General features: G+C 49.1%; 1 protein-coding gene across 1 annotated transcript; it reads left to right on the top strand.

Moving 5' to 3' along the window:
- The first annotated feature begins 357 nt into the window (after positions 1–357).
- LOC135811293 (target of rapamycin complex subunit lst8-like) lies at positions 358–27,941 on the top strand. Its single transcript, XM_065324510.1, has 10 exons — positions 358–855; positions 2,411–2,462; positions 2,928–2,977; positions 4,659–4,771; positions 5,617–5,692; positions 6,356–6,442; positions 6,817–6,894; positions 10,786–10,910; positions 25,011–25,153; positions 26,459–27,941. The coding sequence occupies exons 1-10, from the start codon at positions 733–735 to the stop codon at positions 26,578–26,580; spliced, it is 969 nt and encodes a 322-aa protein (XP_065180582.1). The 5' UTR covers positions 358–732; the 3' UTR covers positions 26,581–27,941.

Below are 27,941 nucleotides of genomic sequence, written 5' to 3'. Positions count from 1 at the left end.
TTGCTTTCACGCAAGGTGCCTTGCCGGACATGTCGTCGACAGCACAGTGTCGGCAGATCCACGTTTGTAGGCTGCAGACCCGGCAGACGTTTTGATCAGCCCGGCCTGGTGGTGAGATTTCGGACCCGGGAGTACTAAAAACTGCTCGCATCCCAGGGTGCTCAGTTTCGCTCTATCCGATCGAGTAAGGCTTCCAGAAAGGCCCTCAGGTGCGCGGCCTGCGGTGCCATAATATACCTCCCGGGCCGCGGGGCCGGGCCGCGGGGCCGGGCCGCGGGGCCGGGCCGCGGGGCCGCCTAGCCTGCAAGGTACCAGTGCAGTAGCTAGCTTGGCACTGTTTTTCCTCGTTTTTTTTGTGCTCTTGACTTGCTTGTCTTGAAACACAAAAAACAAGGATTTGCTTCTTCTCTGATCTTCAGCAGTCAGGGGCTATTTGAAGTTAGTTGTAACAAATGGATCTTCGAGAGCCTCACCGTAGTGTACTCCTATCTTCTTGTAATGTACTGGACAGGACGCAACATACTCTCATCACAGGATTACTCAACTACTAGCATTCATGTTCCATCGTGCCTGAAGGTGGCTAAGGAGTATTACTAGTATTCGCCACAACCCGTTATTTGGCGAGATAAGCTTTTTGCTCCAACGCCTTGGAAAGGTGGAAAGAATATTTGAATAGCTCTTGGTGCTCCTTTGTGGAGCTGACAACCGGCAGAAAAACTGGCGCACCGAAAGATGACTGGAGGTGTGGACAGCAGCGCTGATGTTCTGCTGGCCACTGCCGGCTACGATCACACGATTCGTTTCTGGCAAGCTCACTCAGGCATCAGCCTGCGAACTCTGCAACACCCAGACTCGGTATCCTCAATCAGCGGAGTTCTAGTAATCACATAGACTAGATGATAGTGCTACTGCATGTACCCGGTATGGTAGAAGTCCGTGTATTCGTGCAGGGTTGCATGCTGCGTTGCTGGTGCGTGGGGACAGTGTGTAGTGGGGCTAGCTGTGACTAGAAAGCCATCAGTTTGCACTGCCTCAAGTGCTTATGTTTGTGTACTCAGTGTATCTACGGAGAGAGAGAGGGAGAGAAAATCGTTATGTCGATACGCACAGGAGTTATGTAGAGCACTCTTGCTACGCAGCTGTTGCTGTAGTCACCACTCAAGAAAGTACTGTCGTGGACTTGGAAATCCTGTCGTATGACCGAGGCCGGCGCCCTCAGTGGGTACAGAACGTTGCATGCGCAGTGCACATGTTGATCGTATGCGAACTCACGGCTGCATGGCCAGCGCCCTGGGGTGCTTGACCTCTGACTGGATTTCCTTGCCCCCCCCCCCCCCCCCCGACAGTACGTGGAATAGGTTTGCTAATGGCCTTGAGCAGTGTGGCAGAAAGTCAACCCCTTGGAGGTTGTGTTCCATTACCCATTCCGCACCCGGGGCTGAACATTCTTGAATGTCCAGAATGAGCGAATCTCGGCCATGTCAACCAACAACTGGAGTTGGTAGTGATTCTGTACTCACGATCTATCGTTGTACAAAAATAATCGTAACGGTTCAATTCATACGAGAACGGCTGTCTTGAGCCATTTGTTTGTGCCTAGCAAGCTATGTCTAACGCGCTGTGCAGCGGGTGCAAGAAGGGATTTTGATGTGCTCGGAGTCGTGTGTGTTTGAATTCGCCCGTTGTATCGTTCTGGTTGATCTGAGTGGGACGAGTACTGTAATTTCACAAATTTTCGGTGTACTTTTATTTTCGGTACTTTCGTTGCGTCTGTTTCATACCTAAAATTTCAATACACCGAACAAACGCTAACACACATAATCCAATAGGGAACTGCTTCTATGTACCGAATATTTCTGTTCACCTAACCTGGCCGGTTGCGCTCATACCGAAAATATTGAGCACCGACAATTTCTGAAATTAGAGTACTGTAAATATACAAAATTTCGGCGCTGCAAAATTTCGGCACTTCACGATTTTTGACATTTCGGCGGCGATTTATTTTCGGCGTGGGGTAGAGGGCATGGTATTGCGACAAATGCTGTGAAAAATTTCATCGGCGTTTTAATTTAGGCGTTTTGGGTCGGTGCCGAATATAGCCGAAATTAAATAGCTGCCGAAAATTTGTATATTTACAGTACATCGAAATAGGGAGTCAGATGAACAGATGGCAATGCTATATTCACCTAGACTGCATCTTCAGTGCATCTCTGACTATGCCTCCAGTACTCCCTTCGTTGTATCCACCATCGGGCAGCACGGTTGATGAAAGACGTGCTACCCGTGCCAAAGTCTGCGATAGCTGCTGAGCTCGCAGAGGACTTACAGTAATGTGCGAGTACAATGTACGTGTGTGTGGCATTGTGTGTCGAGTTTATTGCCTTTTCCTTGACTCTTGACTTTCTTTTAGCAAGTAAATTGCTTGGCCTTCTCGCCGGACCGGGTTATTATCGCTGCAGCAGGTAAGATGTACAAGCGGATTGTACTGTGTTGGATGGCGGAAATTAGGGTTGTGTGTGGTCACCTCTGGGGCGGCTTTCATCTGCTTTGTGAGTTGTGTGGAGAGGTGAAAATCGGTGGCCAGGGGAACTATCGACCGTGTTGTGTGTGGGTGGGTGGGTGGGTGGGTATGAAGAAGAGTACGGTAACCCCCAAGAGTGTGCAACTGCCGCCGACAACGCTGTCCCGACTGAATTTCAAGTTGACGTCCTTTCAATGATGCTATGCTCAAAACCTGTCTAAGCCGACTGCTCAAGGAACCTTCAAAATGTGGTCCCTGTGTACCGGTGGTCTCCCTACCCAGGGTCATTTGACTGGGAATGACATCCCTTGACCTTGTTGCTGGTTGTAGTGGTCCTCTGCTACTGGTGGTAGCCTTGACAGGTTTTTGCTGTACGTGTGCTTGTATTGGTGTGGTTAATCTCCAGGCCATCAGCATGTCCGTATGTACGACGTCAACTCGAACAATCCGAATCCGGTGAGTGCCCCTGGCTGAATTGTTTCTGTGCTTTAGTTCTGCGGGATTTCTCTCTGCTCTACTCACCTCCCACCACTCTAGGAGCTGCATCTGCGCCTTGATCCTTGGGGTTGGTGTCATTCCTACGAATGCAGAAAACTCGGCCTCCAGCCGAGTTTCAACATGAGCCGTGGATTTTTTCTGTTTTGTGCCACACTCAAACTGCCCTTGTATGGTCTACGTAGCACTGAACCCTGTCCATAGATGGTGACTGTTGCCCTTGTATGGTACTGAACCCTGTTCATAGGTGGTGACTACTGGAAATTGCCTTTATGGTCACGACGTATTGTTCGCCAATTTCGCGAAATTAGCGTAGTGCGAATATCTAGCCAATGTGAAATCGTATTTCAGTCATGGATGTATGTGTATGGTTACGGTGCTCAACGGACATTTACCATTGTGAACTCGCTGGTCCTGAGTGACCGCGACGTGAACGTGACTTGAACATTGGACAGCTTACAGTACCCCCCCCCCCCCCCCCAAACAGAACAGCAGTTGTGGGCTAGCTGTTAACGAGTGCAATGTTGATGTGACACCAGGAGTATCACTGGCATCCGCTTACTGGTATGCGCAATGTATGTCCTGTAGGATGGTGATCATTCTTACGTAACTAGCCAGACGATCCATTATCCGAATACGCTTTGCACTGAGTGGAAGTGAACTGAATTTTTGCTGCCCCCCCACACACACACACACACAACACCTTTCAATTGGTACTCCTGATACGTAAGTGGCAGCAGATTATCATCAAAATGTATCCCCATCGCGTTATTTCGAGTGGCTAGAATGTGTCTAATTCCCATGGTACTGCCAACGAGGATGAGAAATGGTGAATGTGGCAAAGTTCATGTTTTAGCTCATGTAGGGTCGTTCTTTTTCCCGACCGTACTCCTCATCTGAACCCATTGGAAAAGGGCTCTGTGCCCCGGATGGTGTCGGATAATTGGCACTCTACTGGCTGTGAGTGTATGTACTGTATATCAACACAGTGGGCCACATTTGCATTTCAAAGCGCGATGCGATACCTGATGAGAATCAGAGTATACTATATCCAGGGTGTGCTATATCCAGAGTATGTTACTTCGAAGTACATTCAGGGTATGCTATATCCAGGGCGTGCTATATTCAGGGTATGCTAAGTCCAGGGTATGTTGTATCCATTGTATGTTATATCCAGAATATGTTGTGCTATCCAGGGTTTGTTATATCCATTGTATGTTATATCCAGAATATGTTGTGCTATCCAGGGTTTGTTATATCCATTGTATGTTATATCCAGAATATGTTGTGCTATCCAGGGTTTGTTATATCCATTGTATGTTATATCCATTGTATGTTATATCCAGAATGTGTTGTGCTATCCAGGGTTTGTTATATCCATTGTATGTTATATCCAGAATATGTTGTGCTATCCAGGGTTTGTTATATCCATTGTATGTTATATCCAGAATCTGTTGTGCTATCCAGGGTTTGTTATATCCATTGTATGTTATATCCAGAATGTGTTGTGCTATCCAGGGTTTGTTATATCCATTGTATGTTATATCCAGAATATGTTGTGCTATCCAGGGTGTGTTTATACTGATCTATTCCACTGTGACTGTGACTGTCCGTGTTGTTCTGTTCTGCTACACGTGACTAGGTTGTCAACTATGACGGTATGTCCAAGAATGTAATGGACTGTGGGTTCCAGTGCGATGGACAGTGGATGTGGACAGCTGGCGAGGACAAGACCGTCAAGATCTGGGACTTGCGGTACGTATTCACCAGCTGGATTGTTTGTGCTCCATGCATACATATAATTATACCAGTCTGTATCGGCTATAGCGTACCCTTTTGATTTCCGTGATTTTATCACTATAACCGATGCATCACTATAATATTATGCGATACGATCGGGGGGGGGGGGGGGGGGGGTGCAGAGGTGTTGGTGGTCCTGGGTGTGGTGCTATGCTTCAGGTGCTGGGTTGGTAGTGTGTGTATTACGCTGAAATAACTACAAGTAGAGCAACTCTGCCATCACAGCATTCTTATCACACGACCGGCAAGTCACACAGTCTGCATTAGCAACGCAATGCTGTAACCCCCATTGGATAGTGCTGAAACTCACACAGTCTCACATACTTCAGAAGTAGATTTTCCACACTGCTTTCGTTAGTGTACATATACTGGCATGGGTAACAGTACCTCACATGGTGTTGCCTGATGATTGCACGTTTCAATAAGCTAACCTTGCTGCACTGCTGTTCTGTCTAGACCTTGTTTCTACTGAAGTAAATAAGTATGCTCCTAACTTGATAATACGAGGGTACTGGTATTGGTCGAAACAGCGCTGTACGGAGGACATTTTTTTTGCCAATATCTACAACTTGGAGTCATGTTCCTGGTATGATTGAGGTGGGCCAGAGAGCGCATGTGGTGGAGTGGTGGTGGTTAACTCATAACTAAACTGCTTCATTCCGTGAAAATTGTCAAGAATGTCAGATGGCCCCTCATTATACTCTTGGTAGTAGGGAAAGTAGATTATTGTGTGTCTGTGTGCGTGTGTGTGCGTGCACGTGTTTGTGCGTGCGTGTGTGTGTGGGTGGGTGTGTGTGTAGATCACCGCGTGTAGCGTGTCAGCGTATGTTCCAGGCTGATTCACCCGTCAACTGTGCTGTGTTGCACCCCAATCAGGTGAGCAAATATCACTGTTGTGAGAGATCTCAACAGACCGAATATTGTCTGTCTCTCTCTCTCTCTCTCTCTCTCTCTCTCTCTCTCTCTCTCTCTCTCTCTCTCTCTCTCTCTCTCTCTCTCCTACCCATAAATGGCATGTGCTTTCCAAGCACTAGTATCCTGGTGCTAGTTTCACAAACTGGACTTGACTCTCGTATGCTTGGAGCAGTCTGTGCTGGAATTCTTTAGTGTTCTTTTCCAAAACCGTTTTCCGAACTGGAAGTGCCTGGCTTGACAAGCTGGAATGATTTTCTTGGAAATGGAATGAGTTACGAGAAATGTGCCAGCGTGGATTCACACGGATGCACTCCAGGACAGGCATGTTTGCATTTTCGGATGATTTGCTGCTTCAGTGTTGTCCCATACACGCGTACGCCATGATTAGTGTGCCTGCATGCTCTTAGCTGGCTTGCCCCTTCCAGCCACACTTCTCCCCTTTTCACGTTCACAGGTGAAATGCCATATCAGCGATCCAGTGCATAGGATTTGCCTGCCTGCCATGTGAATCGCCTATTAGCCTCTCTAAAGTAGCCGTTGTTAGCGAAGATTTGAAGATACAAGTCACATTACTGGAAACTGTGTGTGTGGGTGTGGGTGTGCGTGTGTATGCGTGTTTTATAGGGAGAAATCATTCTTGGTGATGCGACCGGCGCTATTCATATCTGGGATCTTCGAAACGATGATGATAGCGGTTCCAGCCATCTTCTGGTAAGCACACTTCATTAGCCCAGCATCCTAAGTTTACTTCCTGTGTTGTTCTGAGCTAAGGATATCGCAAGCATAGACTAACATTACCCTGAGCTAAGGATAGCACAAGCATAGACTAACATTACCCTGACCTAAGAATAGCGCAAGCCTAAACCAGAATTGCCTAGTATCCTGCTATGCACGGTGCTGCATGACTGCCTCACTCCCTGCTTGGGGTTCCACCACCGACCAAGAATGTACATTGTTGCCTGCGTCCCTTTCTGTCTGGGTTTTCACCACTGACCAAGAATGTACAGTGTTGCCTGCCTCCTCTCATTGGCACAGACTGTTGTTGTTCTTGTTGCTCTCCTCGGCACTGGTGTTGTGTGTTGCAGAAACCAGATCATGAAGCATCCATCCAATGCCTAGCTATCAACCAAGATGCCAACTACCTAGCCTCCATAAACAACAAGGTACTTCTTGTAGTTCTCTCTAGATCTCTCTGTCTGCCTCTCCCTCCCTGTGTGTGTGTGTGTGTGTGTGTGTGTGTGTGTGTGTGTGTGTGTGTGTGTGTGTGTGTGTGTGTGTGTGTGTGTGTGTGTGTGTGTGTGTGTGTGTGTGTGTGTGTGTGTGTGTGTGTGTGTGTGTGTGTGTGTGTGTGTGTGTGTGTGTGTGTGTGTGTGTGTGTGTGTGTGTGTGTGTGTGTGTGTGTGTGTGTGTGTGTGTGTGTGTGTGTGTGTGTGTGTGTGTGTGTGTGTGTGTGTGTGTGTGTGTGTGTGTGTGTGTGTGTGTGTGTGTGTGTGTGTGTGTGTGTGTGTGTGTGTGTGTGTGTGTGTGTGTGTGTGTGTGTGTGTGTGTGTGTGTGTGTGTGTGTGTGTGTGTGTGTGTGTGTGTGTGTGTGTGTGTGTGTGTGTGTGTGTGTGTGTGTGTGTGTGTGTGTGTGTGTGTGTGTGTGTGTGTGTGTGTGTGTGTGTGTGTGTGTGTGTGTGTGTGTGTGTGTGTGTGTGTGTGTGTGTGTGTGTGTGTGTGTGTGTGTGTGTGTGTGTGTGTGTGTGTGTGTGTGTGTGTGTGTGTGTGTGTGTGTGTGTGTGTGTGTGTGTGTGTGTGTGTGTGTGTGTGTGTGTGTGTGTGTGTGTGTGTGTGTGTGTGTGTGTGTGTGTGTGTGTGTGTGTGTGTGTGTGTGTGTGTGTGTGTGTGTGTGTGTGTGTGTGTGTGTGTGTGTGTGTGTGTGTGTGTGTGTGTGTGTGTGTGTGTGTGTGTGTGTGTGTGTGTGTGTGTGTGTGTGTGTGTGTGTGTGTGTGTGTGTGTGTGTGTGTGTGTGTGTGTGTGTGTGTGTGTGTGTGTGTGTGTGTGTGTGTGTGTGTGTGTGTGTGTGTGTGTGTGTGTGTGTGTGTGTGTGTGTGTGTGTGTGTGTGTGTGTGTGTGTGTGTGTGTGTGTGTGTGTGTGTGTGTGTGTGTGTGTGTGTGTGTGTGTGTGTGTGTGTGTGTGTGTGTGTGTGTGTGTGTGTGTGTGTGTGTGGGTGTGTGGGTGTGTGGGTGTGTGGGTGTGTGGGTGTGTGGGTGTGTGGGTGTGTGGGTGTGTGGGTGTGTGGGTGTGTGGGTGGGTGGGTGGGTGGGTGGGTGGGTGGGTGGGTGGGTGGGTGGGTGGGTGGGTGGGTGGGTGGGTGGGTGGGTGGGTGGGTGGGTGGGTGGGTGGGTGGGTGGGTGGGTGGGTGGGTGGGTGGGTGGGTGGGTGGGTGGGTGGGTGGGTGGGTGGGTGGGTGGGTGGGTGGGTGGGTGGGTGGGTGCGTGGGTGCGTGGGTGCGTGGGTGCGTGGGTGCGTGGGTGCGTGGGTGCGTGGGTGCGTGGGTGCGTGGGTGCGTGGGTGCGTGGGTGCGTGGGTGCGTGGGTGCGTGGGTGCGTGGGTGCGTGGGTGGGTGGGTGGGTGGGTGGGTGGGTGGGTGCGTGCGTGCGTGCGTGCGTGCGTGCGTGGGTGTGGCCAATCTGTTTAAGCTCATTACCGCGGTTTGGGAGGAGGGCGTAGTACCGCAAGATTGGGTGAATGCAGAGATTATACCGATACCCAAGAAGGGTGACCTCACTAGCTGCGACAACTGGCGTGGCATCGCACTCCTCGACGTCATTGGCAAGCTGTTCGGACGCCTGCTGCAAAACCGATTGCAGAAAGTCGCCGAAAGTGTGCTGCCTGAATCACAGTGTGGTTTCCAGAAAGGTCGCTCCTGCACGGACATGACGTTTGTTGTTCGCCAGGTTGTAGAGAAGTGTCACGAGCACCAATCCAAGGGATTCCTGGTGTTTGTCGATTTGAGGAAGGCATACGATTCTGTTCCGCGTGCTGCACTGTGGATTGTCCTGCTGAAGCTGGGAGTCCCGGAGCAACTGGTCAGCCTTCTGAAGTCTTTTCACGACAACATGACAGCCACGATCATCGTTAATGGTTCCCCCACTGAAGGCTTCCCAGTGTGCAACGGATTGCGCCAAGGGTGTACAATGGCACCAGTCCTTTTCAACTTGTTTGCTGGTGCAGTGATGGAACGTTGGTGCGCACGCGTCCAAGAGCGTGGAGTGTCTGGTTTTCCACTCCGTACCTGTGCCGATGGTCAGCTTTTCAAGAGATCTAAGCGTGGTAATGATATGGTCATCACAGATGGTGAGTTTGCTGATGATGCAGCCTTGTTTGCACCCAGCCACTCGGATGCTCAGCGTATGCTTGAGATATTTGCGGAGGTCAGTGGAGCATTCGGGCTGTCTCTCAACATGGCAAAGACAGTGTTCATGGCTATTGGGCATCAGATCAACGACAGTGACCGTACCCCGCTAAGCGTACAAGGCAACGCCATCCAGCATGTCAGCCAGTTTACATATCTCGGCTCAGTGGTAACACCAGACGGACGATGCCACACCGATGTGTCCAACCGCATAGCTGCTGCATCTAAGGCCTTTGGCAGCCTCTACCCGTCAGTTTTTCGGAACACTTCACTAACATCCAAGACAAAACAACACACGTACACATGCTGTGTGTTGTCGGTGCTGTTGTACGGGGCTGAGAACTGGACACTGTTGCGTGCCGACATACGTCGCCTTGAACAATTCCACAACCGCTGCGTTCGTGTCATTCTCGGCATCTCGCGTTCCAAACAGTGGGAGGACCACCTGTCATCTGCCTCGCTGCATAGAATGTGCGCTACAGAGCCAGTTGCTGACATGGTTGCCCGTCGACGGCTGCAGTGGCTTGGCCACATTGCCAGGATGGACGACCACCGGCTTCCAAAGGCAGTGTTGTTCTCGTGGCTCCATACTCCACGCCCTGCTCATGGCCCCAGGCGTCGATGGCGTGATGTGGTACGCGATGACCTCAAGGCGTTCGGTCTATACACCGGTTGGTACGACCTCGCAGCTGAACGTGGCGAGTGGATCCAGTCCATCTCGGATGCTATTGTTGCACGGCGTTTACGCCTTGAAACGACAGCCAAGTCAGTGTGTTGTGCGATCTGTGAGTGACTCTTCGCCAGTGAAAGCGACTCTTCGCCAGTGAAAGCGGACTTCGGCGGCACAAATGCAGGGAAGAGCGACTGAAGCCGATCCATGAACAGGCCGGTGCTGTGTTGTGCGAAACGTGCCATCGTTGGTTTGCTAGCCGAGGTGGATTTGCTGTGCACAGCTGCTCTCCCAGTCTTGGTGACGCTCCAGTTCCAGAGATTGTTGCACCTCGCCTACCTGATTGCAGCCAATGTCATTATCACTGCCACACCTGTGACCGCTGTTTCCGGAGCAAAGCTGGGCACCACCGGCACAACTGCAACCGCAGAACATGCAGCTCTGGCTCCGAGCACCGCACCATCCCATGCCCGACCTGCTCTCGGAAGTTCACACGTCTCCAGTACCTGGCTCAACACAAATGCAAGAAGTAACTCTGCCCTCCTTGCCTCTTTGAGGCACTGCATCACCTTTAGGTGGCAGTTTCAAGGTTCAAGGTGTGTGTGTGCGTCTCTCTCTCTCTCTATCTCTCTCTCTCTCTCTCTCTCTCTCTCTCTCTCTCTCTCTCTCTCTCTCTCTCTCTCTCTCTCTCTCTCTCTCTCACACACACACACACACACACACACACACACACACACACATCTTCTTCTTCTTCGTTTTTTTGTATGGAGTGACTGCCGTTGTATTGCCTATTGTAAACATCGTGTCTCTTGCCGTGTATGTGTGTGTGTGTGTGTACGTGTGTGTATGTGTGCATGCGTGTGTGCATGCATGTGTATATGTGTTACTGTGTGTGTGTGTGTGTGTTACTGTGTGTGTGTGTGTGTGTGTGTGTGTTACTGTGTGTGTGTGTGTGTGTGTGTGTGTGTGTGTGTTCTGATTGTCAGGGTGACATTTACGTCTGGAGTTTGTCACAGTCCTCACCGGACCACGCTTGCACCCTGACACCCAAGACCAAAGTGAAGGCACATGAGAAATACGGACTCAAATGTCGCTTCAGTCCCGACTCATGGTGAGAGACTCCTCTGGAATAAAGCTGTTGCATATCGATCACATGGCCCCATACGGTACAGCCATGTTGTGTTACAGCCCCAGTCAATCCCTGCATCTTTGGGTCACATGACGGCAGGCACACTGGTTCTAACACCAGCCAATCCCTATATTTAAAACGGGTCACATGACGTCAGAAATGTTGGTTCTCCTCTCCATATGCTATGTAGACGTTGTACACAAATGTGAGTCAAAGAGTTGGTGGACAAGCCGTTGATTATTCACTCTCATTGTAATATCAAAAAGTATTCTTTCTAGACCAAAGAGTGGTATATTTGATAACATTTAATAACGATAGAAATTTTTACGATACTTCTCCAGACGTTTCGTTGTTCTGAACAACATCGTCAGTGGATAAAGAATGGAGGGCTTTGGGTGGTGGCACGGGTTAATAGGGAGTGATGGTGGTGAGATGAGGTGAGGTGGGAAGGTGAAGGTGGGACATACATGTATCTAAGTTAACCCTTTGTGCGCTCAACGAGCGATTTCGCTCGTTTCAAATGCGCGTCACATTTTTGATCGTCGCGCTTGACTGGTTTACCGCATCGCGCCGAGACTTCACCACCGCGTACCTGAGAAAATTTCCGTGACGTAGGTACTAAACATGATGTAGGTCGCCACTAAATTTTTTTTGATAGCACGCTTTGAAAGAGCCTTTGCAATTATGTCAAAATTAGAATTTGGACTTATCCAGCGATGGATGCAGACGAGGCGCTTCGCCTAATACAAGACGCGGACCAAGCAGATCTCCCAGTAGAGGATATCGCTTGCTCTTCAGGCGACGAGGTAGGCGACTCGGACAACGATTTTATTTCGTCTGACGAGGAAGATCGCCTGAATGACGATCTCTTTTCCGACTTGGAGCAAATAGGATCCGATTCGGCTGACGATATCGCTATTCCTGTTCCCGTCGCTGCTCGTGGACGTGGCGCTGGACGAGGCAGAGGCCAAGCAGTAGGTGTCCCCGCGCGTGGAAGAGGGCGAGGACGTGGAGCTGCGACAGGGCGAGGACATTGAGTTGCGACAGGGCGAGGACGTGGAGCTGCAAGAGGGCGAGGACGCGGAGCTGCAAGAGGGCAAGGACGAGGACGTGGTATACAGTACGAAAATTGTAGTGGCTATGATGATGTTGACCAGCTGCAAACCAATACACCTGAGTTCAACATAACTGGCACTGGTTTGAACCTACCTGATAATTTCGCTCCAACATGTGAACTTGATTTCTTCAAACTATATTTCCCGGACGAAGTTGTGGATTCAATTGTCAAGTTTACAAATTTGTATGCGCACGAGCATATCGCTGAAAAAAAGACGTACCAGACGGATGGTGTGTGGAAGGAGACCAACCGTAATGAGTTTTACGGCCTCCTTGCATTTCTCTTCTTCCAGGGATTTCATCCTCTGCCTGCGACGAGGGACTACTGGCGCGTTACGTCGTTGTACAACGGAAACTATGCACGCTGCATGATTCGAACCTACCGGAGGTACTTAGCGCTGATGTGCTTCATCAAGATTGTGGACTTCAGGGCAGAGGATATAAATGATCGACTTCGTAAGGTGCGATACCTTCACGACCATCTGCAGGCGGCCTGCAAGCGTTTGTTCATCCCTGGCAAGTGCGTTAGTGTTGACGAGCGCATGGTCAAGTGCAAGGGACGCGCTCCTTTTACGCAGTATATGCCCAAAAAGCCCGTCAAATGGGGCTTCAAGGTCTTCGCTGCCTGCGACGCCCAAAGCTCCATTGTTATAAACTTTGAAGTTTACACAGGCCAGCAACCTGGAGGTGAAAATGGCCTGACTCATGCTGTGGTGATGCGGCTGGTCAGTGACGTGCGCGCCGGAAGTGTGATCTACACGGACAATTTTTACACTTCCGAAACCCTGGCCACATCTCTTCGTACCAAGCAAATATTGTTGGTTGGCACCGTCCGCGCGAACCGCACTGGATTTCCAGCCGTATTGCGGACCGACATGAAACAGTTCGAGAAACATGCAGAGCGAGGTGCAACACGCTATGTTCGCAACGGAGATCACCTGTACCAGCAATGGAAGGACAAGCGGTGTGTGTCAATGTACAGCAACATACATCAGGGCCATGAGCATGACACAGTAACAAGAAATGTCAAGATTGATGGTGCACACCAGCAAATGGAAGTGCAGAGGCCAATGTGCATCAGAGACTACAACAGCAGCATGGGTGGAGTCGACACGTTCGATCAGCTGATCGAAACGCACCGTGTGCTTCGCAAAACGAAGAAATACTGGAAGAGTCTCTTCTTGGATATGGTCGACGTGTGCGCTGTCAATGCATACCGCCTCTTTCACTTGTGGCAGAGCCAGCATCCAGGGGTGATAAGTCGACGATGCAACTTGCAGCACTCGGATTTCCGCTGTAACCTCATCCGGCAGCTGTCATCGATTGATGAGCATGCACCGCCACCGAAGCGCTCGTATCGCCCAGTGCCTGTTCCGCAGGATGTCCAGGTTCCTGTTGCTCAGCTTCACATACCTGGAGTGAGGAAAAGGAAGAACTGCAGAAACTGCACAGAAGTGGGTAACAAGCAGCACCAGTGTGTAACCTACTGCACTACGTGCGATGTTCACCTCCACATCACGAGCGACCACGACTGCTACGCCGCTTACCATGCACGCCACTTCTTGTGAAGGATATCTTATCTCAGTGCTGTGAGTTTCTATCTTGTCTACTGTATATTTGTACATAAAAGTATGGTTTCATTTCCTTCCTATGGTGCGCTCTGTAAATAACGCGGCTATACACTTGATTATGACAATATGTGCCTAATATGGCAACATTGGTAACCATGGCAACATTCTAACATAGTTTTTTGGATTCAGCCGAACGATTCCATTCAGAAAAACACAACTTCTAATTACATATTCTCAAAAACTGTGGAGTTACAGGGGATTATTGTCGGAATGGAAAATTTGGTCATTTTCTCCGAAACCAGTGGACTCACAAAGGGTTAATGGTGAAGGTTAGGTGCGGGTCGATACAGGTGGGAAGGGGTACACCCTTCGGGTAGAAGTGTAGGTTGGTAGAAGGTGTTGGTGTGCGTAGAAGGTGGAGTGGCGTAATGGAAGTGTCGGGTTGATAAATGTGGGAGAGTGTCATGACTGCGCAGTCATGAACTTACTATTTCCCACGTCGTGCATTATTGTACACATTTCGCGTATGCATGCTTTGACCCCTACTATCTCTTACACTTAGTTACAGCCATATCTGTTGTAAGTTCAAACGGGAGTTCAAACTCTCGCTCCTTTTGGACGCCTTACGTCATAATCGTTTACCGTGTTTTTAGAGCGGAGAACAGTTTTTCTTCTTGGTCTAGTTTTCTGGTTTTTTGGTATGGAAGTTGTGTCCGGTTAGACCTTCTTCTCGTTACAGTGTTTTCGATAAATAGCACTTGATATGATGAGTTTTTGATGTTCTCACGACGGAGACGAGGGACTGTGATCACAGCCACCGTTGAACTGCCCTGGAGTGCAGTAGTAATAGTATTTTAGACCCCCTTATTTTCCCTCGTTTATGTCCGTTCGTGACATGGTGCTGTGACCAGGATAGGATATGATGTCAAGTGAAGACTCTAATCGTACTAGTGAAGCCACTGAAGGTTGTGCTACAGCCACAACATGTCAGGAAGATGACTCCCAGAAGAAAGGCCTGCAGGCCATCAAGGACGCGCAGAAGCGTCGACGCCGGTGCATGCGAAGATACGAGCGCATCAGGGCATGTACTGCGTACATTTTGGAAAAAACAACAGAAAGCTATGTGGAAGTATGGATCGATCCAAAGAGGCTTCAGCCCCAGATTGACGATGCTGTACAGTTGAAACGAGAAATACTACTCACCCAGGATGAGATTTTCAATGTTCTGGACGACTTAGAAAGATGTAGTGTACACGACGAAGAAGAGGAGTGGGAGCGTGAATTTAATGTGTCTTGACGCATTTTTGAAGATGCCCAGATAGCTGTCGACCAAGTCGTATTTGAAGAGGAGAAATTGAAGCGTCAGTCCCAATCCGCCATTCTGGCTGCTCAGCAACAGCACCAGAAAGCCTCAGTGACTTCAGTGGATGCCACCACCAATAGTGCCAGTGCCACTGAGGACATACCAGTAGTTGACGAGGAGGCGCATCAACAAACAGCAGTGCAGCTGGAAGAAGATCCTAGAGACCAGAACGAGTCTCCAGCTATGATCAATGTAGATGGCATCCGACGAGCATCGTCAAGTGTCAGCATACACAGTACACCAACAACGCTGTCCACCATTGAGGTGGCGGCACAGGCAGCAGTAGCAGCCATGCAAGCTGCACGCTCCAGTCCAGTGGTGAAACTTCCTCAGCTGAAACTGTCTCAGTTCAATGGAGACATCATGGACTGGCCAGAATTCTGGCAGACATTTGAGTCCTCTGTTGGTCTTCGTCAATCGTTGCCGGATGTATCAAAATTCACGTACCTCAAAAGCGTCCTGACGGGTGTCGCCGCAGCAGCCATCGAAGGCATTCCAATAACAGCAGCTAACTATCCTATCGCAGTTACAATGCTGAAGGACAAATTTGGACAGCCTGAGCTGATAGTGGCAACACTGTATCGTAAACTGGCACAGCTGCCACAATGTAACAACAGGTTTACTGAAGTGAAGGCTACCATTGACCAAATGGAGAAACTCCTTCGTCAATTGGAAGCTCAGGGAGAGAACCTGGATACTCAGCGCGTCCTCATTCAGCAACTCTTCTCGAAGTTCCCGTTCCAGCTCATCAGCAAACTGGAGGAGCAGAGATCCGACCATACTGTGCCATGGACGGTCAAAACAGTACGGGAGATGCTAGCGAAGTATGTAGCAATGCAGAACACAGTTCGTCAGTTCACCGACAACATCAGCCAGACACCTCAGCCTAAGATACATGGACACCAGCAACAACACCATCGTCCACCAACAATGGGATTTGTATCCAGCCAGGCAAGCCCCAGAAGAGAACCGTCCTGCGTCTTCTGTCGGTCAAGCCATTTCAGTGATGAGTGTACCAACTACTCAACACTGGATTCCAGGAAGGATCAACTGTTGTCCCTACGTAGGTGCTTTGTGTGCCTCAAAGAAGGCCATATCGCAAGGAATTGTGCACACCGTAGTAGAAATTGCTACCACTGTAGCGGAACAGGCCACAGTCGTGCTATTTGTCCCAAGAAGGGTCAACAATATAATCCAGCAGTCGAAGTTCCGAAACACCAGCAAACAAATTCACTGGCCAATGGCAGTCCACAGACAGCAGCAATCGCAGCTTTGTCACCGGCAGAGATGCCAAGCCAAGAGCCGACGGCAATTCCAGATGAAACCACGGAACTAGCCACCACGAGCGTCTCAACACTGAAAGCAGTTATTCAGTCAGCCATGCTGCAAACCGCTAAGTGTAACGTGACTGACCATTGTGGGAAGAAGGTCACGGTCAACGCACTACTGGACAGTGGCAGCCAACGATCGTTCATCACTGCAGCTCTAGCTAAACGACTCCAGCTACCAGTCGAGAATGAAGAGAGGCTCTACCTGAACACCATGGCAGCAACTAAGTCCAAGAGCTTCAATTCGCAATCGTTCCAACTCGCTGTCAACCTCCGAGACGGTAACATGGCACAGATAATGGTGAATACTCTGCCTACCATAACCAACCCAATTGTGAAACAAGCCGTGCAACAGACCGACTTGGCGTTTCTTGAACAGCTGTCTCCAACAGCGCTAGCAGATTCTGTGCCTCACGCAATGGAAACTGTCAACATCGACTTTCTAATTGGTGCTGACTACTTTTGGCAACTGGTGGGCAATAATGTTATCGCACTGCCATCAGGACTCAAGCTAGTCTCCTCCGAATTTGGATACCTGCTCACCGGCTGCAGTTCACTACCGGATGAATGCAGCAATGATGACACGACCTCCCTGGTGGTTACCAGCAGCGGTTCGATTTTCTCAGGAGCTGCAAGCGTCTCCAACCGTAACACAGAGGACAGTGTACTGTCTCAATTCTGGCAACTGGAGAATATCGGAATCAAGGATTCACCCTACGCGAATGATGACGAAATCGCACTGGCGCAATTTCGCAAGACAACGGAATATTCCGATGGCAGGTATTCCATCCAATGGCCATGGAAGCCTGATGACACCAAAGATCAACTTCCTAGCAACTACGGCTTAGCCCTTGGCCGAATGAAATCACCGGCCAAACGACTCGCTACAGACGGACAGCTGCTCGAGAGTTATGACAAGGTGATCCGACAGCAGCTCGCTAAGGGAATCATTGAAGAAGTTCAACTTTCCGGAACCAGTGGTAAACAACACTATTTGCCACACCACCCCGTTGTGACACCAGCGAAGTCAACAAAGGTCAGGATAGTGTATGATGCATCAGCCAAAGCGAGTGCAACATCTCCAAGCCTGAACGACTGCCTCTACCGTGGCCCAGTGCTACTCCCTGACCTCTGCGGCCTGCTAATGCGTTTCCGTCTCAAGCCAATTGTGATTAGCGCTGACGTAGAGAAAGCATTTCTTCAAATTTCTATTCAGCCAAGAGACAGGGACGTCACCCGATTCATCTGGTACAAGGACTGTACCACACCTGAGAAGGTTAACGGCAATGTCACAGCGTACCGTTTCTGTCGAGTGCCGTTCGGTGTAGTCTCGAGCCCATTTCTGCTCGCTGCTACCATTCAGCTGCACCTCACACAGGCCCAGACCGATGTGTCTGGTGCTATTGCACGTGATCTGTATGTGGACAACCTAATAACCACGGTCTACTCCCCAGAAGAAGGTATTCATCTCTACAAGGAAGCCAAGCAGCTGTTCTCAGATGCATCCATGAACCTACGGGACTGGACCTCCAACTCCGACAAAGTGTTGGACAAGATTCAGGAAATCGACCGATTGCCATCAGCATCTACCAAAGTCCTTGGGCTCAAGTGGGATAGCAAAGCAGATAACATCGCCGTGTCCAACAGCATCAATGAGAAATCAGTCGGTCCAGTCACAAAGCGCAGCGTGCTGAACAAAGTGGCAAGCGTGTTTGACCCACTCGGATTGATGACACCATCTACACTGCAAGGGAAGCGGTACCTTCGTCGGCTATGGGAGGAAGGTCTGGAGTGGGATGCCCCATTGTCCGCACCAATGCTCCTGGAGTGGGACAACATCCAATCAGCACTCCGGCAGACGACGACCGTCACCATTCCAAGGTTCATTGGTCCTGCGAGTGCAAGTCAACCGATGAGTCTACATATCTTCACAGATGCATCCAAGGATGCATATGCAGCAGCAGCTTACCTCCAAGTGCAGATTCCGGATTCCAACAAGTACACGGTGAATCTCATCTTCTCCAGATCCCGACTGACCCCGTCAGCCAACAAACCGTCCAAGAAGCAATCGGTCACCATTCCTCGTATGGAACTGCTCGGCGTGGTCATCGGATTCAGGATGGTCAAGTTCATCCAATCCCAGCTTCAACTTCAGAACAACATCCCAACATACCTCTGGACTGATGCCAAGTGTGTTCTCCACTGGCTCACAACGCCCCATCATCTCTCAACATTTGTTGCCAATCGTGTGAAGGAAGTGAAATCCAATCAGCAGCTACAGTTTCGTCACGTTCAGTCCCAGGACAACCCTGCAGACATAGCAACACGCGGTCTTCAGCCAGAGGAGTTGAAGGAGTCTTCTCTCTGGTGGCAGGGTCCTGCATGGCTAGCAGGAGACAAAGAGGACTGGCCAACAGGAAAACTGATCGTCACGCAAGAAGACATTGCAGAAGCAGACAAAGAGAGACGCTCCCCTCTCATTACAATTGGGAACACAGCTGCCGTCATCAACGACAGCACAGAAACGTATTCGCTTCAGGCAGCAGAACAACGTGTTTCATCCCTCAGATCGCTCTTGAGGACTACAGCAATCTGCCTCCGTTTCATTGGCAAAAAGATCTGGAGCAAGGTCAGTAGCAGCACACGAGAGAAGCTACGGCCAAAGATTCCCCTTGCAGCAATGGTCTTTGATGATGCTTCGCGCACCAAGTACGTAGCAGCCAGTGATCTCAGCATCGCAGAGAAGATCATCATCAGACAACACCAACGACAGAACTTCACAGATGCGTTCAAAGCTATAGACAGCGGTACTCGTCACCCCCTTCAAGACCAGCTCGGACTTCGCCTGGATGCTGAAGGACTGCTAAGATGCCATGGAAGGCTAGACACTGCTCAGCTACCTGAAGATGCGACTCGCCCTATGCTGATATCCCGACACAGTAAGCTAAGTACTCTGATCATCCGGGAAGTTCATGCGCGTCTCATTCATGCCGGAGTGTCTCACACACTTGCCCAGATTCGACAGAAGTACTGGCTTCCACAAGGGCGAGCAGCTGTGAAAGCCGTTCTGAGTAAATGTGTCATTTGCCAGAAACACGAAGGGCAACCGTTCCGTCTACCCCAGATGCCACAGCTACCAGCAGAACGAGTACAGCAGTCTCATCCATTTCAGTACATCGGCCTCGACTATCTCGGCCCATTCAGCGTCAACATCAGCAGTACAACACAGAAAGTATGGGTGTGCCTCTTCACCTGTATGGCAACCCGTGCGGTTCATTTGGAAGTAGTGATGGGATTAACAACGGCCCAGTTCGTCAACTGTTTGAAACGATTCATTGCCAGGCGAGGACGACCTGACAAGATCATCTCAGACAATGCGCCACAGTTCAAGTTGGCACAGACGTACCTCGATCAGAAGTGGAAAAAGATCCTAACCTGCCCTGAGCTGGCCTGCTACCTTGCAGAACACAAGGTAACCTGGGTTTTCACCACTGAGTTTGCACCGTGGCAAGGCGGTTTCTATGAGCGACTAGTTGGTCTGGTGAAGCGAGCTTTCCACAAAGCCATCGGCCGCAGTCGATTCACCTACGAGCAGTTCAACACAATCACAACGGAAGTTGAGGCAATGCTCAACACACGCCCATTGACGTATGTACCGTCAGAGTCGACAGATGGAATCATCACGCCAAACCACTTCATTGCCCCAACTCGCTCACTGGGACTTCCTGACGATATCCAGTCAGATGACTACATGCCCCAACGAGATCCAGTCGCTACTATTACGTCGCTGCAGAAGAAGCAGCAAGCTGCACTGGACACGTTCTGGAAGTTGTGGAGAGATGACTATATCCTTGCACTTCGCAGCCGACAGCCAATCAACCATCGTCTCAGGAGGAGCCGAACCACTGATCCCAAGATTGGCGACATGGTCATGATCAAGAACGACCAGCTACCACGTGGAATGTGGAAGATGGGAAAAATCAGAGAACTGCATGACAGCGCGCAGGACGGCAAGACTCGTTCGGCGACAGTACAGACGACCAACTCTATCCTGAACCGACCGATCAACCACCTCTACCCGCTAGAAGTGACCGCAACGGAGGAGAAGGAGAACACTGATGTCATCGACAACGGCAGCACTGATGTTGCTAGCAGCAGGCCTCAGCGCATGGCCGCCCAGAAGGCAAAGGAAAGGCTCAATGCACAAATGCAGGCTGAGCTGGTGTCTGTAGCTTTCACCTTTGTTTCTACATATGTATGTATGTAGACAGTATCTATTCCATTGTCTTTTAATATTCAATGTCACAGTAAAATAGTTTGTTTCTTTTGTTCCTCGGGAGTGTCATGACTGCGCAGTCATGAACTTACTATTTCCCACGTCGTGCATTATTGTACACATTTCGCGTATGCATGCTTTGACCCCTACTATCTCTTACACTTAGTTACAGCCATATCTGTTGTAAGTTCAAACGGGAGTTCAAACTCTCGCTCCTTTTGGACGCCTTACGTCATAATCGTTTACCGTGTTTTTAGAGCGGAGAACAGTTTTTCTTCTTGGTCTAGTTTTCTGGTTTTTTGGTATGGAAGTTGTGTCCGGTTAGACCTTCTTCTCGTTACAGTGTTTTCGATAAATAGCACTTGATATGATGAGTTTTTGATGTTCTCACGACGGAGACGAGGGACTGTGATCACAGCCACCGTTGAACTGCCCTGGAGTGCAGTAGTAATAGTATTTTAGACCCCCTTATTTTCCCTCGTTTATGTCCGTTCGTGACAGAGAGAGTCTAGGTAGGGTGTGGATCAGCAATAGGTGTTGGTGTATGTGGTGGGTAGAATTGGCAAGAGGTGTGTGTGTGTGTGTGTGTGTGTGTGTGTGTGTGTGTGTGTGTGTGTGTGTGTGCGTGCGAAAAAGAGTAAGGTAGTGAGTATTGGTATGCGTGGAAGGAAGATGTGACAGAAGGTGTGCGCTATAGGCAAGGGGTGCAGGAATATTCTGAGGTGGTGGGTGGGACTAAAACAGGAGGTTGTGATTCATCTAGTGATATAATTATATAATATCAGCAATAGCAGCAGTATATACAAAGAGGTGTGTGTGTGTGTATGCGTGTGCGTTTGCAAGCTTTTGGTAGTGTAGTGTGTTGGGGGGGGGGAGAGAGCACCGGGTGCGGGTGTTCTTCTTCTATTGCGATCATTTTTGGATGGGTTGGCAGATAGTGGATGGTGGTAGGCAAGTTATGCCAAGAATCCAGTTCCCATATCTTCTTTTCTTCTGTTGATAGTTGGTTTCTTGTCGCGAATGGCATATGCCTCACGGATCTGGAGCCTCAGCTCATCCCTCTCCGTGAGCTGAGCAATCTCGTACATAATCTCTGGGGTGGCGTTCGGGTGTTCCCTAGCGTAGTGCACACCGAATGCAGACTTCTTGTCATGAGATTTTGCAGCATTTGTGTGCTCTTGGGCCCGGGTGTGCACTTGCCTCCCAGTAGAGCCGACGTATCTCTCGTGACAAAGGTGGCATGTAGCTTCGTACACGGCAAATCTGCAGGTGCATTTCTTCCTGAACATAGGGCATTCGCGCATTCTGCATTTTTCCGGTTCTCCTTTTTTCTTCGTGAGTTCTTGGATGGTTGGGGGTCGAGGGTTAACGAGGCGTGCCGTTATGCCGTTTTTCTTAAGTGCCTGTCGTACTTGGCCGTTAACCTTGTCGGAGATGTACGGTATTCTAAATACCAGTTGTTTCCCTTTTGTTTGTTTACTTGTGTTTCTTCTTCGGGCACCCTGCGCAAGAACGCAACGGTTCTACGCACTGCCGAAAACACACAAGAAATCTCTCAAGATTCGCCCAATCGTCTCGGGATCAGGCGGCATTTTCGAAAGACTCGGTTGGATCCTCCATTTCATCTTCAAGCCATTGCTGCTTAACGTGAGCGCCCACATCAGCAGCACGCGGGACCTAATAGCCCAATTTACGAGCAACGAAAACAAACTGAAGAAGAAAATCCCCATCTCATTCGACGTGATCTCGCTGTACACAAACATTGGCATTGAAGAAGGAATCAGCACCGTCCTCGAATACGCGAACCGCTTCAAAATCAATACCTACTCCCTCACACCGGTCGACCTAAAAGAGCTACTCGGGCTGATTCTATATAACAACGTGTTCCAACACCCAACCCTTGGAACATTCAAACAGACAAGGGGATTGGCGATGGGCAGCAGACTCAGCGGCACAATAGCTATCATCGTCATGGACCGCTTTGAACAGCGCCACATTTACAGAAACATCTCGCCGCCATTGCCAGTGTTCGTTCGCTATGTAGACGACTCGGGAACCGCAGTTGACACTCCTGCGGAAGCACAATCTCTACTGACCAAACTCAACGGAAAACACCCGACAATCAAGTTTGAACTGGAGTTGCCGGACAAAGATGGTTTCCTACCAATCCTGGATATCAGACTAAAGATTCTTCCTGACGGCAAAGTCACACACAAGCTCTACGTAAAAGAAGCAAACAAAGGGATAACACTACACGCAGATTCCCACCATCCAACGGCGGTTAAGATGGCGGTCATTAACAATGAATACAAACGAGCACAAGACAACAGCACGCCTGAGTTTGCGGAGGAAGCCAGACGCCTCATCTCAGATAAACTTGCAGGGAACGGCTATTCTGCAGAACACATCATCAAAGTGCGAGCCCGAAGAAGAAACACAAGTAAACAAACAAAAGGGAAACAACTGGTATTTAGAATACCGTACATCTCCGACAAGGTTAACGGCCAAGTACGACAGGCACTTAAGAAAAACGGCATAACGGCACGCCTCGTTAACCCTCGACCCCCAACCATCCAAGAACTCACGAAGAAAAAAGGAGAACCGGAAAAATGCAGAATGCGCGAATGCCCTATGTTCAGGAAGAAATGCACCTGCAGATTTGCCGTGTACGAAGCTACATGCCACCTTTGTCACGAGAGATACGTCGGCTCTACTGGGAGGCAAGTGCACACCCGGGCCCAAGAGCACACAAATGCTGCAAAATCTCATGACAAGAAGTCTGCATTCGGTGTGCACTACGCTAGGGAACACCCGAACGCCACCCCAGAGATTATGTACGAGATTGCTCAGCTCACGGAGAGGGATGAGCTGAGGCTCCGGATCCGTGAGGCATATGCCATTCGCGACAAGAAACCAACTATCAACAGAAGAAAAGAAGATATGGGAACTGGATTCTTGGCATAACTTGCCTACCACCATCCACTATCTGCCAACCCATCCAAAAATGATCGCAATAGAAGAAGAACACCCGCACCCGGTGCTCTCTCTCCCCCCCCCCCCCCCCCCCCCCCCCAACACACTACACTACCAAAAGCTTGCAAACGCACACGCATACACACACACACAACTCTTTGTATATACTGCTGCTATTGCTGATATTATATATATCACTAGATGAATCACAACCTCCTGTTTTAGTCCCACCCACCACCTCAGAATATTCCTGCACCCCTTGCCTATAGCGCACACCTTCTGTCACATCTTCCTTCCACGCATACCAATACTCACTACCTTACTCTTTTTCGCACGCACACACACACACACACACACACACACACACACCTCTTGCCAATTCTACCCACCACATACACCAACACCTATTGCTGATCCACACCCTACCTAGACTCTCTCCCACATTTATCAACCCGACACTTCCATTACGCCACTCCACCTTCTACGCACACCAACACCTTCTACCAACCTACACTTCTACCCGAAGGGTGTACCCCTTCCCACCTGTATCGACCCGCACCTAACCTTCACCATTAACTTAGATACATGTATTTCCCACCTTCACCTTCTCACCTCACCTCATCTCACCACCATCACTCCCTATTAACCCGTGCCACCACCCAAAGCCCTCCATTCTTTATCCACTGACGATGTTGTTCAGAACAACGAAACGTCTGGAGAAGTATCGTAAAAAATTTCTATCGTTAAAAAAATTAAATGTTATCAAATATACCACTCTTTGGTCTAGAAAGAATACTTTTTGATATTACAAATGTGAGTGCGGTTGTGCATATCCTACACATGGGTGGCTGTGCTAGCATCAGCTGTTTACCCAGTGTGCTGAGTTCCTGTAAATGATATGCACTTGCAACTTGCTTCACTCAATCAGTCGGTCAGGCTGCGAGAGATCCCGATCAATTTATTTATTCTGTACGAGTTCACTGGTACTACGTTGTCATTATCCTGGTCATGTTAGTAAAGCTGTGTTCACAACTGGCGCGTGTACGCGTGAAACCACGCGTTTGTGCGTATATTGCTGGCTTTTGGGGCGCCATGCGTACGGAAACGTGCTGAAATGGAATTCAACATGTTGGAATTTTCAGCGCGTATCAGGCGCGTACCATACATGCCAGTCACTTTGACTGGTGGGGTCAACAAATTAGTACTCGAAGGCGTCGCACGCCCTAAATACGAGTCGAATTGCTGTTTTTTTGTGAAAGCCTGAGCACGCGTTTGGGCACGCATGAACCGCAAGCGTACCGCGTCCACTCGCCAGTTGTGAACACAGCTTAATGTACTGTAATGTGTGTGGTGTTCTCTGTCATTGTTGGCCATGTTGTTCTCTGTCATTGTTGGCCATGTTCTCTGTCATTGTTGTCCATGTTGTTCTCTGTCATTGTTGTCCATGTTGCTTAGTTTGTTGGCCACCACGTCGGCAGACAGCAGTATCAAGATTTGGAACACGGCCGACTGGTCTCTGCGTCAGACCCTGACTGCGGAGAGTCAACGCTGGGTGTGGGACGCTCAGTTCTCTGCTGATTCAAACTACATTGTCACCGGTAAGTGTACTAATATTACAACTACTAGCACGCTGTCCCCGGTAAGTGTAGTTATGTTACAACTAGGGCTCAAACGGTCACGGTTTTACCCCTGACGGTTAACTGCTAAGCTAACGGTCGGTTAACCGGTTATAACCTATAAGCCACGGCAATCCTGCGGACTCTTTTTTAACCGTATATTTGACTATACTCATTCAAAAAATGTACCCTATTCAGTACAACGCAAACTCGTACATTCTCTTGCATGCTCATTCATACATACTCTCACACCAAGAGACCAGATAATGAGATATGACCGAGTTGACAGCCCAGAAATTGCGTACGCGTGCGACAGCCCGTGAAAGTGCACACTTTGCAACGACCTGATACTTGAAAAATTCGATGAAAAGTTACTGCGTAACCGTTATCTTTATCGGTTAACCGTTAATTCTTCGTAACCGGTCTGCAACCGGTTAATCGGACTAATCGTTTGAGCCCTAGTTACAACTACATTGTCACGCGTAACAAGAGTAAATACGCTGAGCGGAAACATCAGTTGAAATGTATACTAAAAAAAGAGAGGACCATAAGTTTACAAGTTATCCGTTTTGTCCAACACTAACGATTATAAGCAGGATACTGTTTAGTCAAAATGTGCAACAATTAGCACCAAACTGACTGATGTGATACTGACATTCAACGACCTGATAATTTGTAAACTTATGGTCCTCTCTTTTTTTTACTTTTAATCCTTGGCTCTCCATCCGAGTTGAAGTGTATTTTCATTATACTTAGTCCACGGTCCTGTATGGCTGCCATGTTCCCAAGGTTCAACACTCATGCAAACATTAGTCCACGGTCCTGTCTTTCTGCCATGTTCCCAAGGTTCAACACTCATGCAAACATTAGTCCACGGTCCTGTATGGCTGGCATGTTCCCAAGGTTCAACACTCATGCAAACATTAGTCCACGGTCCTGTCTTTCTGGCATGTTCCCAAGGTTCAACACTCATGCAAACATTGGCAGTCGTTGGCTGATTGGATTGGCTACTCTTTACCTTGCATGGTTTTGTCTTGGTTGGCTTTTCCACTGCGAGTACATTCATTGTCATACATTCATTGTCAACAGCTTGACTGGCTTTGTTCTGTGGTATGGCTCCGACTTTGCCACATGCTCTACTTGCCATACTGTTGCAGAAGTCACATTGAACGTGTTTGACTGGGTTACATATAATTATGTTGTTTATGGGTGTGTGTGTGTGTGTGTCTGTCTGTCTGTCTGTATGTCAATGTGTGCATGTATGTGTGTTTCCTTTTGTGTGTACAGCATCATCGGATGGCAACGGTCGCCTGTGGTGTGTGGACGACGGGGATGTGCGCCGCACATACAGTGGTCACCAGAAGGCCATCGTGTGTCTGGCATTCCACGACAAATCCCCCGGCTCATAATGCTACAGGCTATTAGTACTTGTTGCCGCTGCTGGGTAGCTGCAATATGGTAGCTACATGGTTGGAGACAACGTCGTGGCATGTGTGCTTGCTATCATCTCGCCTGCTCCCTGGGTAAGGAGATTTATGTCAACTTTGCGCAGCACCGTGCACGGACTGAGCATGCACGGCGCGCTGTTTCTAGCTGGCCTGTGCAGCTGCTTACAGCGTTGTGGACACTACCGCTGCTGAAACTTCTACTGGTAGATAGCCCTTTCCTCTGTGCGTTGTTCAACCTGTTTCTGCAATGGATCTTGCGTTTTGCTGTTGATAATACGTCACTCAAGCCCTTTTTTCCCCTTTTTTGATGATACGTGCTTTCTTCTCTTTGCTCGACATCCCTCTTGATTAGGGTTTTTTTCATGAGCAGTGCTGCCTATATCAGCTTGCTCTAGCTGGCTAGCTTTTTTGCAGAATTACTTTAGCGTGCTGTGCACTCTGTGTGTGTGTGTGTGTGTGTGTGTGTGTGTGTGTGTGTGTGTGTGTGTGTGTGTGTGCGTGTGTGTGCCTGTGTGTGTGTGTGTGTGCCTGTGTGTGTGTGTGTGTGTGTGTGTGTGTGTGAGAGAGAGAGAGAGAGAGAGAGAGAGAGAGAGAGAGAGAGAGAGAGAGAGAGAGAGAGAGAGAGAGAGAGAGAGAGAGAGAGAGAGAGAGAGAGAGAGAGAGAGAGAGAGAGAGAGAGAGAGAGAGAGAGAGAGAGAGAGAGAGAGAGAGAGAGAGAGAGAGAGAGAGAGGTTGTATGTGCGCACAGGTGCGTGCACCTGCATTTCAAATGTCCTATTGCATTCATTACTCTCAGCTTGATTTGGTTGCTATTCCTAACTAACCCCCCACCCCCACCCCTTCTCATCCTCTTTTAGTTGGCTTTATGGGTTGCGGGCTGCCAATAGCCATGTTGAGGTAGACATGATTTTCAAATTTTATTCTGCGTAAGTTTGTGCGGTCATGTGCATGTAGCGAAAGCAGATAGCGAAAGCAGATCTGTTTTCTTTTTCTTTTGTTGTTGTTGTGGTCGTTGTTGATGTTGTTGTGGTCGTCGTTGTTGTTGTTGTTGTTGTTGTTGTTGTGGTGGTCGTTGTTGTTGTTGTTGTTGTTGTTGTTGTTGTTGTTGTTGTTTCAGTCGTTTTGATCGCTGCCGCTGACTATTGGCAGTATTGCAATTGCTGTCTTGGCTAGTTTGAGTCCTCGTTGAGCATACTGCATTCATTGTATTGTTCACTTCTGTGTTATTTTATTTTCACCAGTCTTTTTGCACATTAACACCTTTGTTTGGTATGCGTTCTCACGGAGACGCTACCGGAATATGTTGAGCGAGTCAATGTCGA

This window comes from Sycon ciliatum, chromosome 3 (genome assembly GCF_964019385.1).
Source record: "Sycon ciliatum chromosome 3, ocSycCili1.1, whole genome shotgun sequence".
Classification (NCBI taxonomy): domain Eukaryota; kingdom Metazoa; phylum Porifera; class Calcarea; order Leucosolenida; family Sycettidae; genus Sycon; species Sycon ciliatum.
The sequence above is the reverse complement of the archived record's forward strand: the minus strand, read 5'-3'. Positions and strand labels throughout refer to the sequence as shown.